This window comes from Cupressus sempervirens, chromosome 9, assembly GCF_028749045.1.
Source record: "Cupressus sempervirens isolate cs-2001-9-10 chromosome 9, ASM2874904v1, whole genome shotgun sequence".
In the NCBI taxonomy this organism is placed as follows: domain Eukaryota; kingdom Viridiplantae; phylum Streptophyta; class Pinopsida; order Cupressales; family Cupressaceae; genus Cupressus; species Cupressus sempervirens.
This window is the reverse complement of record NC_143126.1, coordinates 444,284,736-444,300,139: the sequence shown is the minus strand read 5'-3', so window position 1 is coordinate 444,300,139 and position 15,404 is coordinate 444,284,736. Positions and strand designations below refer to the sequence as shown.

Genomic DNA, 15,404 nt, shown 5'->3' with positions numbered 1-15,404 from the left:
GTTTAAATACTAACACTAACAAAGTTTTGGAAAGTGAAAATGCAAATTTTGATGAATATAAAGAAGTGTATGAGGCTGAACCTATGACAAAACCAGAAGAATACAAATCATTTGTATACTTTTATGAAGGTATGCCTATTAAAGAAGATGTTGCAAATCAAGCTACAAACCAACAACAACTTTTAGTGACTGTCGAGTCACACCCCATGAATGTCAAGTTGCATTCAAGAACCAAGCCACATTTAGATGTTGAGTTACAGAATGAAGTAGACGCACATTCAAATTTTGAGATTAGTGTACATGAAAGAGATGTTGAATTACTTGATAGAGATGAACACAGTGATTTAGAAGCTAAAAGACAGTGTGAAGAAACTAGATCTGAGCCAAGATTGTCCAAATATGTCAAAAGACATCATCCTATTGCTCAAATCATTAGAGATAAAGATGCTAGACTAATGAAAAGAAATAGATTAAGAAGTGATACATGTTTTTTGAGCATGAAGGAACCCAAATCAATAAGAGATGCATTAGAATATGTTGACTATAGTAAAGCCATGGAAGAAGAGATTGAACAAATAGAGAAGAACAAAACATAGAGTCTAGTTCCTAGACCAAAAGATAAGAATGTGATTGGCCCCAAATGGGTATTCAAAAACAAGTTAGATGAAAATGGTGAAGTCATAAGGAACAAAGCAAGACTAGTTTGCAAGGGATATGCACAAGAAGAAGGAATTGATTGTGGAGAGACATTTTCCCCTATTGCAAGATTGGAAGGAGTAAGAACATTACTTGCTTATTCTGCATACAAAGGTTTCAAAGTTTATCAAATAGATGCTAAATCTGCATTTCTGAATGGCATATTGGAGGAAGAAGTTTACATAGAACAGCCAGAAGGTTTTTTTGATGTTAACAATAAGAACATGGTATGTAGACTACACAAGGCTCTATATGGTTTGAAACAAGCACCAAGAGCATGGTATGAGAGACTGCATAATTATCTTGTGAAGATTGGATTTGAAAGGACTGATGATAACAACAATCTATATATAAAGATAGAGAAAGGAAAAGGTATTTTGTTATCTGAAATATTTTTTGATGATATCATATTTGGAGGTCAAGATGTTTTATGTAAGGATTTCGCAAATTAGGTGAAGCAAGAATTTGAGATGTCTATGTTTGGAGAGATCAAGTTCTTTGTGGGTTTGCAAGTATATCAGATGAAATATGGTATATACATTACTTAGTCAAATTATGTCAAGGAAATATTGAAAACTTTTGGATTAGACTTAGTCAAATTATGTCAAGGAAATATTGAAAACTTTTGGATTGGAGGATTCCAAACCAATAAGTACACCTATGGTGATAGAACACAAGTTGTCAAAGAATGATGATTCAGCTGAGGTGAATCAAACATTGTACAGGTCTACGATTGGTAAATTACAATATGTAGTACATAATAGACCTAACATTGCATTATCTATAGGGATAGTTGCAAGGTTCTCTGCTAGTCCCAAGGAGAATCATTTAATGGTTGTAAAGAGAATAGGAGATATCTTAAAGGAATAGAAGAGTTTGGTCTATCCTACAAGAAAAATGAAAAATTTGAATTGAGAGCCTACACTGATGTTGATTGGGCTAGAAATATTGATGGCAGAAAGAGCACTAGTGGAGGAACATTTTTCTTAGGCAAGAGGTTGATTACATGGACTAGCAAGAAATAAAATTGCACTTCACAATCTATTGTTGAAGCTGAATATGTTGTTGCTGCTGTAAATTATACAAACATTGTATGTATCAAACAACTACTCAAAGGAATGAAGGAAGAGATTAAAAAACTAGTGATACTTTATTGTGATAATATAAGTGTTATCAATATATCAAAGAATCTAGTGATGTACATAAACACTAAGCGCATTGCAACCAAGTATCATTACTTGATAGAGTTAGTTCAAGATAAAGAGGTGAAGATGGAATATGTTAACCCAAAAGAGAAAATTGTTGATATCTTCACAAAAGCATTACCTAAGGATGCTCATGAGTATCTGAGAGGTAAACTAGGGGTGATACCCCTATCAAAGGCTATCTAAGTAACAAGAGGAGTACCCTGCATCAAACAAGCTAATGTTCATATGTTATTTGATATGTTGTTTGATATGAAACTTCAAATCAATCATAAGCAAGGTGAAAGAGGGAGAAATTGAAGAAACTAAAAAGCTTACATCTGTATAATAAGATTACAAGCCTTTGGCATTGTTGTCAAAGAGGGAGATAATATTGTTGATCAACAGTATGATTACTGATCAAGAGAGATTTCTGATCAAGATTAAGCCAATACAAAGATAATTACTGAGGGAGATAATTGATGATATTGCTAATCAGAGGAGAACACAAGTATGATGAGGGAGATAGAGAAAAATATAAGAAAGAGGGAGAAATCCTACTTTACCTAGTAAGAGGGAGATATCAGAGGGAGTTATACCAAAGATTTTTATAACCTATTCAGAAGATGAAAGTTGTTGATAGAGGACTAGATTTCAATACAAGGAATTATTTTCTTTTTAGTATTGTCTTACTGTTTTAACCTAGTCAGTTTGGTTGAACAAGGTGTTTACCATTTGGTTGATTTGGTTAATCAGTTTGATTTGCCATCAATGCCAAAGAGGGAAATTGTTGGGAATAGATTGAAGAAGCTAATTAAAGAGGGAGATTGTTAAGAACATATAAGTATGACCAATATGCTTCAATCATTGTTTTGTCACTGATGCCAAACTTTGTTGGTAAGATAATTACTTATATGATTTAAGTACTATCACTTAGATGATTGATGAAGAGGATTTGATCAAAAGATGTAACAATAGCACCTAGAGGAAAGGTTGAGTTATGATTATGTAATGAGGTACAAGAATCAGTTAAGACAATGATGACATGATGTATTACTAATCTACTTAACGTTACAAAGGTTTGTTACACAAAGAAAGTTTAGAAGAACAAGTTACACAAAGTTTTTCTACCAAGCTTGACTGAGTGGATAGTAGGTGTCGAGCAAAGTCAGTGCAAGCTAAGCAAAAATTAGTTGGAGCCAAGTAAATGCTTATTCTAGTGTATGTCAAGTAGAACAGTGGATGTTGAGTAAAGTTTAGTTCATGCCAAGCACCAGTAAACTTTAGTTTGTGCTAACTAATTTCACAATGGATGTTGAGCAACGTAGTGCATGTTGAGCATTAGAAGTTTGATAATGCTAAGCTGATGCATTATTTAAAAGAACGTGAATTTGATGAATCTGAGATGACAAGTTTTTTTTCTTGGATTATGTGAACTAGGTGAAAGATAAGGTTGATGAACTGATGGCACAAAATTCAAGGTAAACTATTTTTAGGAGAATTCAAAGTGGATTCTAAGAGAGGTTTCTAGAAGAGATATGGAATGTGGGTTAGATACATTGTATCCTACCTAATCCATCTTAACCCTAAATTGGACAATGGAGAATGAGTGGAAAAATATCTTAATTTCCTATTTATAGGAATGGCTAGTCATGAAGCAATGTTGTTATGTACGAGAACCTAAGGAAGACAAGGAGTCAAGGGTTTTGCTTCATCAAGTGACCTAAGAGAAGAGTCTGCAATGGCATGTTAAGTAGGAAGGCTTAAGGATACAAATGCTTGAAGGGTGAACAAGCTATTAGAGCTGCAATGTATGAAGGCCAAGCAGAATGGAGGACTGAATAGTGATTTGTAATCTACAAATGAAGTTGTAAGTTGTATCAGATCAAAGCCTTACTATTACTCTCTAACAATTGTATCAGTCTAGGGTAAATCCTTTGGATTAAGATTGACCTAACAATCATTTGTAAATCCTTTAACTGGGTGACATTCCAAGTGAATGGTCTAAAGTCCTCTAACAAGGCTCACTCCTAACAGGGTGATTGAAATCCTTTAACAGGGTCACATTTAACAGTGTGTATTGTAACCTTTAACGGGGTTGGCCTTTCACAGGGTATCACGTCAGAAGAGTGAAAAGAGTAGCATGTTACTGGCAGTTTTTCCCAAATTGGGTTTCCACGTAAATCATTGTGTCATGTGTGTTGATGAATCTGTTATGTTTCATGTTTACATTTCTGCAAGTTGATTTGACAGTAACCTACAAGTTTTAAGTGATTGCATAATCTATTGGATGCATGCATGAGTATAAATGTTTTATGGGTTCAATAAGCTATGAAAAGTTTTACTTATACATCTGGACCTTGGATAACTAATTCACCACCCCCTCTTAGTTATTCTAAAGTATTCCAACAGTTATAATACCACTAATGAAATCAAGAATATGTGAAGTAGATATAAATACCATTAATAAAATCAAGAATGTGCAAAGTAGATGTAGATGCAACAAGAAAGATAAAGAGATCTAACTCCACAAGATATAAAAAATAAACTCCAAAATGTAAGTAAGTATCACATGCCAAGTTCAAAAAAATGTTTAGAGAGGAAATGACATCAATGAATATAATAATATAAACTAGATGAGATGAATTCATTAGCTAGACATATTTCCCCTTAGTCATTCAATATAAGATAAAGCATGGCTTCCAAACATAACTCTCAATACAACCCAAATTACATTATAAAAAAATCCAAATAAGATGAAGGGATGCCAATACTAAACCCAAATTATACTAAGGAATTATGCAAACAAGTCCTCTTTCATGCAATGTTTATTAAACTTAGATATGCAATGTGAAAGTAAAGTGAACCAAGTGATTAAATGACAAAGATGAATAGATCTAGGAATGATTTTTATGCAATCAATCCACTTACACTAGGAAAATAAATTATGATATGAAATGAAAAGAAAATAGAAAATTGACCTCAAGATTTGCAATGGAAAGTGCCTTTCAACTTGAAAAATTATTAATATACAACTGCTAAAAAAATATATTTGTGAATCTAGAATCAAAATAGAAAATACATAAAACCCTTAAAATTTTAGATCTCCAGGTGTAGGTTGATCTAGGTGATGTATACTAGTAGATTATTGGATAAAAGGCATCTTCCCAGAGTACACAACTAAAGTCAACCCAGAATATTCTAGAAGCTCTCAACTATCAGTTTTTAAATTTGAATTCACAATTTTAATAACCTATTCTTGTACACAAGAAAAGTTGGTTTTTTTTTGGGGAGAGGGGCTTGTCTTGGTCAAGCCCCCATTTAGGAATTAACCTTGAAAGAGACAAGTATGAAAAAATATGTAAAATGGTAAGACAAATGAAATGATTCACCTTACTTAATAGAACCCTTGTTAGGAAGAGTTGTTTTATTAGTTTATGTTGTTCACAAGAATACTTATGGAATCATTTAGTTTTTTTAAAAGCTATCAAAAACTTATTATTGTCCAATTGAATTACAAAAAAAATTAATCTTATAAATTTTTTCTAAAGTTTAAATTTCAAATGTATATTTTCAAAAAAAAAATTGTTATTTTTCTAATATCTTATTTGTTGTTATGGAAAAAGGGAAGGACTAAAATCAAATTTAGATAAGAAAAATAACAAAAAAATGGTCCAATACTTTGAGAGCCCATATAATGTAATGTTATTGCATTAAATGGTCATCATTTTGAGGCAGAGAACATCTAGCATAGTAGGTTTAGAAAATTCTAGATTCCATCTATATGTTAGATTTCTTAATGGAAAATTTTCAGGCATGCAAGAGACTCAATAATTTAAAAGCTGAATGGATTAGCCAACATAAGTAAATGCATCTTTTGCTTATTCCATAAGAGGGAACACATCTGAGAGCTAGAGAAATAAGACATGAACCTGTGTGCACATTCCACATTTTGATAAATCTATATGTCATTCCTCTTCGACATGCTAATAGATTGTCTAGGAATGGGCACTAGGCTAAAGCCTTTACTACAACATAGTGGTCATCTAAATTTTAGTGGTCGTACTCCACCTCTCGTCCCAAATGTGTAACACATTTTCATTTGACTAAAATGGAAGGAAAACATGAAATGCCAACATCAAGATGACAAGAAGCGTATGAACTCCAAATAAAGTCCTAGTTGCCACCGAAGGAGGTTATTGTGACCTCAATGACTGGTGTATAAATTAAGGTGCAAGATATTCTTAGTTCTAGTTGCATTTGCTACAGTCTTTCTTATAAGGGCTTGGGGGGCTACTCTAACATAGAATAGATCTAAACCCCATTACAACAATTGAGGAGCCAAGAGTTTGTAAAGGAAGAGAACACTATCCCATTTTGGGATGCTCACACACTGCTTTCCCCTCCATGCACCATTTACTACCTTCCCACACTCCTCTACTATGGCTACAAGCTAAGCTGTAGTGCCTCTCCCATTTGACTTCTGTAAGTCGTCCTGATGCATGCAACCTTGTTGATCTTTTGTTGTGATGGATCATGATTGTGACCATGAGTAGTCTACATCGTAGAGTTGATTTGATGTATGTTTCTATATCAGTTGCTTTGATTATGCTTATGATATGATTTATGATTCATTGAGGTTTGTGCTAGTGCTTACTAGGATTGAGATGGTATCATGAGGTTGTTATGTGATTACCCTGAGATGTGTGTAGAGATTGCACTGTGAACTATTACCATGCTATACTGGCTAGGTTCCTGTAGTAGTGGTTAGCCATGTTTATGACTATGTTCATTTATGTGTTTTAAGTGCCCTTTTAATGTTGTGTAAACTATCATTATTAAATGCTTAAATAATTAGAAATGATTAAGGTCATTTGATTTCCACAATCCATTAGTAATATCATGAGAATTTCTGGAGTTTGATTGTGTTGTGATTTTTAAGCATCAACGTTTCGGATCACACACAGTGATCCATCATCAGGATGAGGAGTGCAAGAGAATAGAGAAAAAAAAAAAATGTAAAGTGGCAGAATGGAGGGAGCAAAGAGATTAAAAAAGGAGGGGGGGGGGGGGGGGGGGGGGGGTGGGGTTAGTTGAGGTAGCCCGCAGATCGAGGGGGGGGGGGGGGGGGGGGGGTGGGTGGGGGGAACTAGGATTCAAAAAATTAAAAAGAGGGCAATTGGTGTAGAGGAGAGAAGAGAAGATGGAGAAGAAAAAACAAAAAATTAAAACATAAAAATTCAAAATTGAAAAACTAAAACTAAAAAAGAACAAAAAATACTAATTTATACTAATAACGAAATAATGCAATAAAGAGAAAAATAAGAATTACGAAATAAAGAACAATGAAATAAATATATAAAAATGGTAAATAAAGTTAAAAAACTAAAAAATGAAAAAAGGCAGGAAAGAAACAAAACAAATAAAAACCAATTAAAGGGGGGGGGGGGGGGGGGGGGGGGCGGGGGGAACAAATTTTTAACAACAAAAAAAAAAAAAAAAAAGAAATAAAAATGAAAAATTAAACAAAGAAAAAAAGGAAAAGAAAATAAAAAGATAAAATAATATAAAATGAAATAGCTTTTAATATTACAGTTTTAAAGAATTAAAAAACTAATAGATAAAAAGAAAAAACGGGGGGGGGGAAAGTAAAGTAAAGAACAAAAAAGGAAAGGACGACAAGAGAAAACTAAATAAATATTGAAATTAGTTGGCGCGACTAAGAAGAAAAAAATGAAAAATGAAAAGACACTACGCACAATAACCCTACCCCCAATAATAATGAAAACGAGATAGAGTTTGAGCACGAGAACCTGAAAGAAGGAAGAAAAGCCAAGCCCAACAACCAATGAGAAAATAAAAACTCGGGGGAAGGGCGAGAAATGGGGAGCCCCAAGGAGGGAGAGCCAGACACCAAAGAGGAATAAAAAGAAGAACAGGAAGGAGTAGGGGACTGCTACTGACCAGCAACCAGCACCAAGAGGAAAAAACAAAAAAGAAGAAACAACAGAGGACGAGCGCAGATCGCGAGACTAGGATCGATGGCACTTGGCTAACATCGGAAACCAGGAGGGGTTTAGGGTCCATCCCTCGTCCCTATTAAGGTTTATGGGATGACCATTGATTTCAATTGCTTCCTTAAGTTTCCTCTTGACATAATTGTCCTCCTTAGATAAGAGACGAGCATCTTCTAGGCAGATGTGATGTTTGGTGGTAGATGAGTGTTCAGCTAAGGCTGACTTTTGAACCCTATCATGTCTGATGTCCGCACTATGCTCCTTGATACGAGTGCTAAAGGAGCGACCGGTTTCACCTATATAAGGCATACCACAGGAGCAAGACACTTTGTAGACTCCTGATTCTGAAGAGACATCATTGGAGTCTTTGAGTGCAGGGGTCCGGTTTTTTATCCTATGTAAGGTTTTGAAAGCCACCCGTAAGCCTTTTTTACTCAAAATCTTGGCAAGCTTTTGCGAGACACCATCAACGAAGGGAAGAGACACAAAGGAGGGGGGTGGAGAGGGATTGGGTTTGGGAGCAGAGAGGGATAAGAAGAAAGAACGAGCTTGGGCGAAGGCCTTCGAAATTTGTTTACCGGAGTACCCATTCAGTTTGAAGACTTGGCGAAGGTGGGTAAGCTCCAGATTTAAGTGGTCATCGTCACAGATTCTGTGGGCCCTTAAAGCCAAGGTCTTAAGGATGCCAACTTTTTGGCTGGGATGGTGATGAGAAGAGGCATGGAGGTACAAATCAGTGTGGGTGGCTTTTCGAAACACCCGACGACCTAGAGATCCATCAGATTTCTTAATGAGTAACACATCAAGGAAGGGTAACCGGTCATTGGATTCAAGCTCTTTGGTGAAAGAAATGCAAGAAGAAATACTGTTGATATGCTGGTGAAACTCCTCAAGTTTCTCCATCCCATGGGGCCAACATACATTGGTGTCATCAACGTACCGTTTCCACCATTTTGGCTTGAGGGGGAAAGAACTAAGGGCCAACTCCTCAAAATGCTCCATATAAAGGTTAGCAATCACTGGGGAGAGGGGGGAGCCCATGGCGACACCATCTACTTGCTCGTAGATGACCCCTTGGAAGGAAAAGAAAGTTGATCTTAAGCATAGATCAACAAGATTGGCGATCTCAATGCTAGTTTTTCTCTTCACCACTTCAACAACATCATAAATAGGAACCTTGGTAAAGAGGGAGACCACATCAAAGCTGACCAAGATGTCATCTTTCTCTAGCTTGGTATCTTTGATGAAATTAACAAAGTGGGACGAATCCTTGATGAAAGTCCTGGAGATGCCCACTAGGGGGGAGATTAACTTGGCAAGATGAGCGGCAAGAAGGTAAGTGGGGGAACCTCTGGTGTCCACAATGGGTCTGAGGGGGACGCCTGCTTTGTGAATTTTTGGGACACCATAGATGCGCGGGGTCACCTCTTTGGAAGGTAAAAGTCTCTTCTTGGTGCCATCATCAAACGAAGAGGAAGAAATGGCTCCTTTGACCCTCTTGGAGATCTTGGAGCAAGGGTTAATGGAAAGGACTCTGTAGCTACCCGAATCAGAGAGAAGGTTGGTCATTTTAGTAATGTAGTCCTGTCTGCTCATGATTACAGTAGCATTGCCTTTGTCAGCTTTTACAAGAATAACATCATTATTATTCAAAAAATTGCTGAAAGCTAGAGACTCTCTCCTAGAAATGTTGCGCTTCGGAGGTTTAGCATGTCTAAGTGCAACCGCACAATCTTGTCGAATTTCGTCAGCCTCATCGTTAGGGAGCGAGCGTATTGCACTTTCAATTTACGAGCAAGTAGATGGTGTCGCCATGGGCTCCCCCCTCTCCCCAGTGATTGCTAACCTTTATATGGAGCATTTTGAGGAGTTGGCCCTTAGTTCTTTCCCCCTCAAGCCAAAATGGTGGAAACGGTACGTTGATGACACCAATGTATGTTGGCCCCATGGGATGGAGAAACTTGAGGAGTTTCACCAGCATATCAACAGTATTTCTTCTTGCATTTCTTTCACCAAAGAGCTTGAATCCAATGACCGGTTACCCTTCCTTGATGTGTTACTCATTAAGAAATCTGATGGATCTCTAGGTCGTCGGGTGTTTCGAAAAGCCACCCACACTGATTTGTACCTCCATGCCTCTTCTCATCACCATCCCAGCCAAAAAGTTGGCATCCTTAAGACCTTGGCTTTAAGGGCCCACAGAATCTGTGACGATGACCACTTAAATCTGGAGCTTACCCACCTTCGCCAAGTCTTCAAACTGAATGGGTACTCCGGTAAACAAATTTCGAAGGCCTTCGCCCAAGCTCGTTCTTTCTTCTTATCCCTCTCTGCTCCCAAACCCAATCCCTCTCCACCCCCCTCCTTTGTGTCTCTTCCCTTCGTTGATGGTGTCTCGCAAAAGCTTGCCAAGATTTTGAGTAAAAAAGGCTTACAGGTGGCTTTCAAAACCTTACATAGGATAAAAAACCGGACCCCTGCACTCAAAGACTCCAATGATGTCTCTTCAGAATCAGGAGTCTACAAAGTGTCTTGCTCCTGTGGTATGCCTTATATAGGTGAAACCGGTCGCTCCTTTAGCACTCGTATCAAGGAGCATAGTGCGGACATCAGACATGATAGGGTTCAAAAGTCAGCCTTAGCTGAACACTCATCTACCACCAAACATCACATCTGCCTAGAAGATGCTCGTCTCTTATCTAAGGAGGACAATTATGTCAAGAGGAAACTTAAGGAAGCAATTGAAATCAATGGTCATCCCATAAACCTTAATAGGGACGAGGGATGGACCCTAAACCCCTCCTGGTTTCCGATGTTAGCCAAGTGCCATCGATCCTAGTCTCGCGATCTGCGCTCGTCCTCTGTTGTTTCTTCTTTTTTGTTTTTTCCTCTTGGTGCTGGTTGCTGGTCAGTAGCAGTCCCCTACTCCTTCCTGTTCTTCTTTTTATTCCTCTTTGGTGTCTGGCTCTCCCTCCTTGGGGCTCCCCATTTCTCGCCCTTCCCCCGAGTTTTTATTTTCTCATTGGTTGTTGGGCTTGGCTTTTCTTCCTTCTTTCAGGTTCTCGTGCTCAAACTCTATCTCGTTTTCATTATTATTGGGGGTAGGGTTATTGTGCGTAGTGTCTTTTCATTTTTCATTTTTTTCTTCTTAGTCGCGCCAACTAATTTCAATATTTATTTAGTTTTCTCTTGTCGTCCTTTCCTTTTTTTGTTCTTTACTTTACTTTCCCCCCCCCCGTTTTTTCTTTTTATCTATTAGTTTTTTAATTCTTTAAAACTGTAATATTAAAAGCTATTTCATTTTATATTATTTTATCTTTTTATTTTCTTTTCCTTTTTTTCTTTGTTTAATTTTTCATTTTTATTTCTTTTTTTTTTTTTTTTTGTTGTTGTTAAAAATTTGTTCCCCCCGCCCCCCCCCCCCCCTTTAATTGGTTTTTATTTGTTTTGTTTCTTTCCTGCCTTTTTTCATTTTTTAGTTTTTTAACTTTATTTACCATTTTTATATATTTATTTCATTGTTCTTTATTTCGTAATTCTTATTTTTCTCTTTATTGCATTATTTCGTTATTAGTATAAATTAGTATTTTTTGTTCTTTTTTAGTTTTAGTTTTTCAATTTTGAATTTTTATGTTTTAATTTTTTGTTTTTTCTTCTCCATCTTCTCTTCTCTCCTCTACACCAATTGCCCTCTTTTTAATTTTTTGAATCCTAGTTCCCCCCACCCACCCCCCCCCCCCCTCGATCTGCGGGCTACCTCAACTAACCCCACCCCCCCCCCCCCCCCCCCCCCCTCCTTTTTTAATCTCTTTGCTCCCTCCATTCTGCCACTTTACATTTTTTATTTTTTTTTCTCTATTCTCTTGCACTCCTCATCCTGATGATGGATCACTGTGTGTGATCCGAAACGTTGATGCTTAAAAATCACAACACAATCAAACTCCAAAAATTCTCATGATATAATTAGAAATGGATTTTCCTTGTTGAATTCATTGGGTATATGATGTAGATATTTACTTGTTATGTTTTGATCTAAGAGATATTGTCACTTATCTTATGTTTTACATTTGAGATGACCTAAGGGTCAAATGTTATACTTTAATTTTAGTATCATAGATGTTAGAATACTATGCTGCTTAGTTGATTGTATTGTATAATGATGTCATTTTGAGATGACAGTGTGTTTTATGATGATATCTAGTTATCTGATATTTGGGCATATCACTGATTATGTTATGTGATGGATTTAATGCTATGGTTATTTACTTCATTCTTGCGTTGTTATGCTTTATGCGAACGTGAGTGATGTAAATAGATTATTTTAATATAATTAAATAAATGGTTAAATTAGGTGATTTAATGTATTTATTGCTTTGGCTATGTTGTTATATGCAATTACACTTGATCGTGTTGTTTAGTGTGCAGGATTTATATCCCTGGCAGTGGCACATGGAGTTAGTGATTCAACCATTCATATTTTACCAATGTTGTCCCTATATGGTCGACATATCCTTAATTTAATGTTTAAATTAAACCTTTCGATGATTATTAAATCCGAACTCATTTGCATTATGTGATTAGACTAGTGAGTGTGTCTATGCATTTAGAGTTTCACATTGTCATGAAAGTCATTAAGGAATTTTATGTGTTTTTGGGCTTTTGGGCTTTTTAATTGATTTATTTTAATTTCTGGAAACTTTTTCATAGATGAATTCCTATTTCTAGGAATAGCCTATTTTCATTTGGGTCGATTCAAGGTTTAATTAGGTTGGCTAGTTAATTGCCCTAATCGATTATTCACTTGAAAAGTGAATAAGTATCCAAAAAGGAATTTAATTCCTGACTTCTCACTTTTGAATTAGAAAGTTTGAGAGTAAAACCCAAAATCCTCTTCATGAGGATTCACTCTTTTTTTTTTGTGAGAGCTACGGGCATGGGATCTTTGCGAGGTTGGGCTCTGGATCCAACTCGGGGAAACTTTGGATTGGCATGATTTTTAGCTACTTCTACATGCTATTATTTTATGGTTCAGATTCCCATTTTTCCCTTTTAGCTATGAGGTAGGGCTTTCCTATTTTATTATTTTTGCTTCTGTTTTTGGTAGCTGTTTGTTTGGAGGCTAAGAACTAGTGTTCCCCTCCATTTCTGTATGCTAGTTCTACCCAGTTGGATGGGTATGAACATTTCCCTATTTTTTCGGGATGAGGGTTTGGAATTTTACGTCGTTATGCTATCTATTTTTGCATACGGTGTCTAAACTCATTTATTTTTGGATTTTTGGGGTTTTTGTGCCCAAAGGTCAAATGGGTTTTAATTTTGAAGTTTTTTAAAATTTTGGGATTTTTACCTCATTTTGTGTGCCACCCTATTTTCTTGGGTTTTCTTGGCACAATGTGGGTTGTGGACCTGGATGATCCATTTGGATATCAGTCAAACCACTATTGCACTTTTATGTTGCATTGGGATGGGTGTCACACCTGTACTCTCAACTTTGTGTTCACTTGAGTAATTTTATTGCTAGTGTTATGGTTTCTTTTGGACCTTTGCTTTTGTTTTGTGGACACTAGGATTCATGTAGAATCCATGCCCTCGGATTGAGGCCGATTGAGTGGGTTCATGATGTTTGGTTTTGTTGCATCATTGGGATTCATGTAGAATCCATATTCCTGGATTGAGGCCGGTAGAGTGATTTCATGATGTATGGTTTTATTGGTTTTGGGATTCATGTAGAATCCATCCTCCTGAGTTGCTTTTGGTTGGGTGTTTTGTTTTGCATTGTGTTCTCATCCTTTCCTTGTGTTTTGATCTTTGTGATGGTGATGTGCCACACACAGGTATGTGCACGTACATTTGTTAGGTGACTTGTGAGGCCCGATCTTCTGTGGTACTTTTAAAAGTTATGATCTTTGGGGTTGGGATGGGAGTATGCATGCCCACAGAAACTTGTCATAGGATGAGCATGGGTAGGGTAGGGTAGCATATGGAGGGGGCTTCTATCTTGCAGCCTGGTGTCATGACACCATAGGGTTGGTAGAGGAAGCTTTATATAAGTGATAACTAAATAAAATGTGTGAATGGTAATAAAATTTAAGATAATAAAATGTGTGAGCACCCGATTAAGTTTGAGGACACAATGTGTGAGCACCCATTTAGCGCTTGGAATTTTCGATGCCAAGCGACTCTCCATGATGTCAGTCCCTACTTAGTAGCCTATTGAGTGTCTGACCAAGACCTATACTCCTTGCATTGTCTTAGGTTCTTGGTTACAACCATCATACTGTCTGGCATGAGTGTTAGCCGTGGATGTTGTTCTGTGTGTTTGTGGTTGGATCTTTATCTTCGTCAGCATGGTGGGTGTGGACCTACAGGTGCCATGTGGTTGGGAGGCATAGGTACCTCCACATTGCTAGGGACCAATGTACAAAGATGGTCTTTTATCCTAGTGCGATCGTTGCTAGATGTTTTCACTTCATGCTTCGGGTTCTGGAGTATGCTTTCTTGTGATTTATGCTTTCATTGAAATGCTTGGATATCATGTTTAGATGATGTTAGTTTATTTGATGCATTCCCTAGTATGATGATTAGCATGTGATAGGAGATGTTATCTACTTGTAGGAATATCTTATGCTTTTCTACTAGCATGTTAGATTTCCTTATGCTTATATTGTAGCATGTTTTAGTATTGATGTCCCTATTATAATAGTACCGATGATCTGATTGGTGGCTTCGGATGTTACGCGTAGGGGATGGCTAGGATCCATGATGGTCTTATGATGTTATTGACAGTTGGGAGGAACTACGTACTTAGTTTTAGTTGTTCAATTATTGCGATGTTATTTATGTACATTGCAATGTTGTTTTCAATACGTTCTGTTATTTCTATGATTTAGATTGATAGATGTTCCTCTTTCTTGTTCCTTGGCATATTGTTGATTATGCACTCAAGTGTTCGCTTTTCAATCTATATGGATCTGGTACTCCCCAGTGTGGAGGTTTTGAACTCTATTTTTCTCTGTTTTTTCCCTTTTGTGTTTTCCTTAAGTGTTTTTGTGTTTCTATGGGCAACATTTTATCAACATGGTGTGACACAAAAATGTATCGCATGCCCATTGAAACTTTGTCGTGCGTCCCATGATTCTATCGCACGCATCTTGGAGAATTATCGCATGATACTAGAAAGTATCACACCTCCTTATAAGAAATGTCATACGACACCCTTAAAGTGTTGCATGCCTTAAGGAGAAGTATCGCCTAGTCCCTAAAAGTGTCACCCTAGTTCTTTAGAAATGTTGCACGATACTTTTCTATGTTGTATTAAAGTATTGCCTAGTTTTTGTAAAAACTTGTGCAGGTGGGCAGTGGGCACTTTTCAATCTGGTCCAAAATTTTTGAATTTTATTTAGATACCCTCTTCGGTGTTCTTCAACCCTATGGTGTCACATTTTGATTTTAGTTGTGTGTGTTTCAGTAGTCAGTCTCTTGGGGTTTAAAATATATTATTTAAGTA

The 15,404-nt window shown here is 36.8% G+C and overlaps 2 protein-coding genes across 2 annotated transcripts; one reads left to right on the top strand and one right to left on the bottom strand.

Moving 5' to 3' along the window:
* Positions 1–7,912: 7,912 nt before the first annotated feature.
* On the bottom strand, positions 7,913–9,493 carry LOC149539215 (uncharacterized). The gene has a single exon (XM_089802527.1). The coding sequence runs from the start codon at positions 9,491–9,493 to the stop codon at positions 7,913–7,915; it is 1,581 nt and encodes a 526-aa protein (XP_089658653.1).
* Positions 9,494–9,584: 91 nt separating this feature from the next.
* Positions 9,585–10,736, top strand: LOC149539214 (uncharacterized). Its single transcript, XM_089802526.1, has one exon. It carries the CDS (start codon positions 9,585–9,587, stop codon positions 10,734–10,736), a length of 1,152 nt encoding a protein of 383 aa, XP_089658652.1.
* The last annotated feature ends 4,668 nt before the right edge of the window (positions 10,737–15,404 follow it).

Excerpts from the sequence above, each read along its gene's own strand:
- LOC149539215 (XM_089802527.1), bottom strand. The coding sequence starts at position 9,493 with ATGAGCAGACAGGACTACATTACTAAAATGACCAACCTTCTCTCTGAT.
- LOC149539214 (XM_089802526.1), top strand. The coding sequence starts at position 9,585 with ATGTTGCGCTTCGGAGGTTTAGCATGTCTAAGTGCAACCGCACAATCT.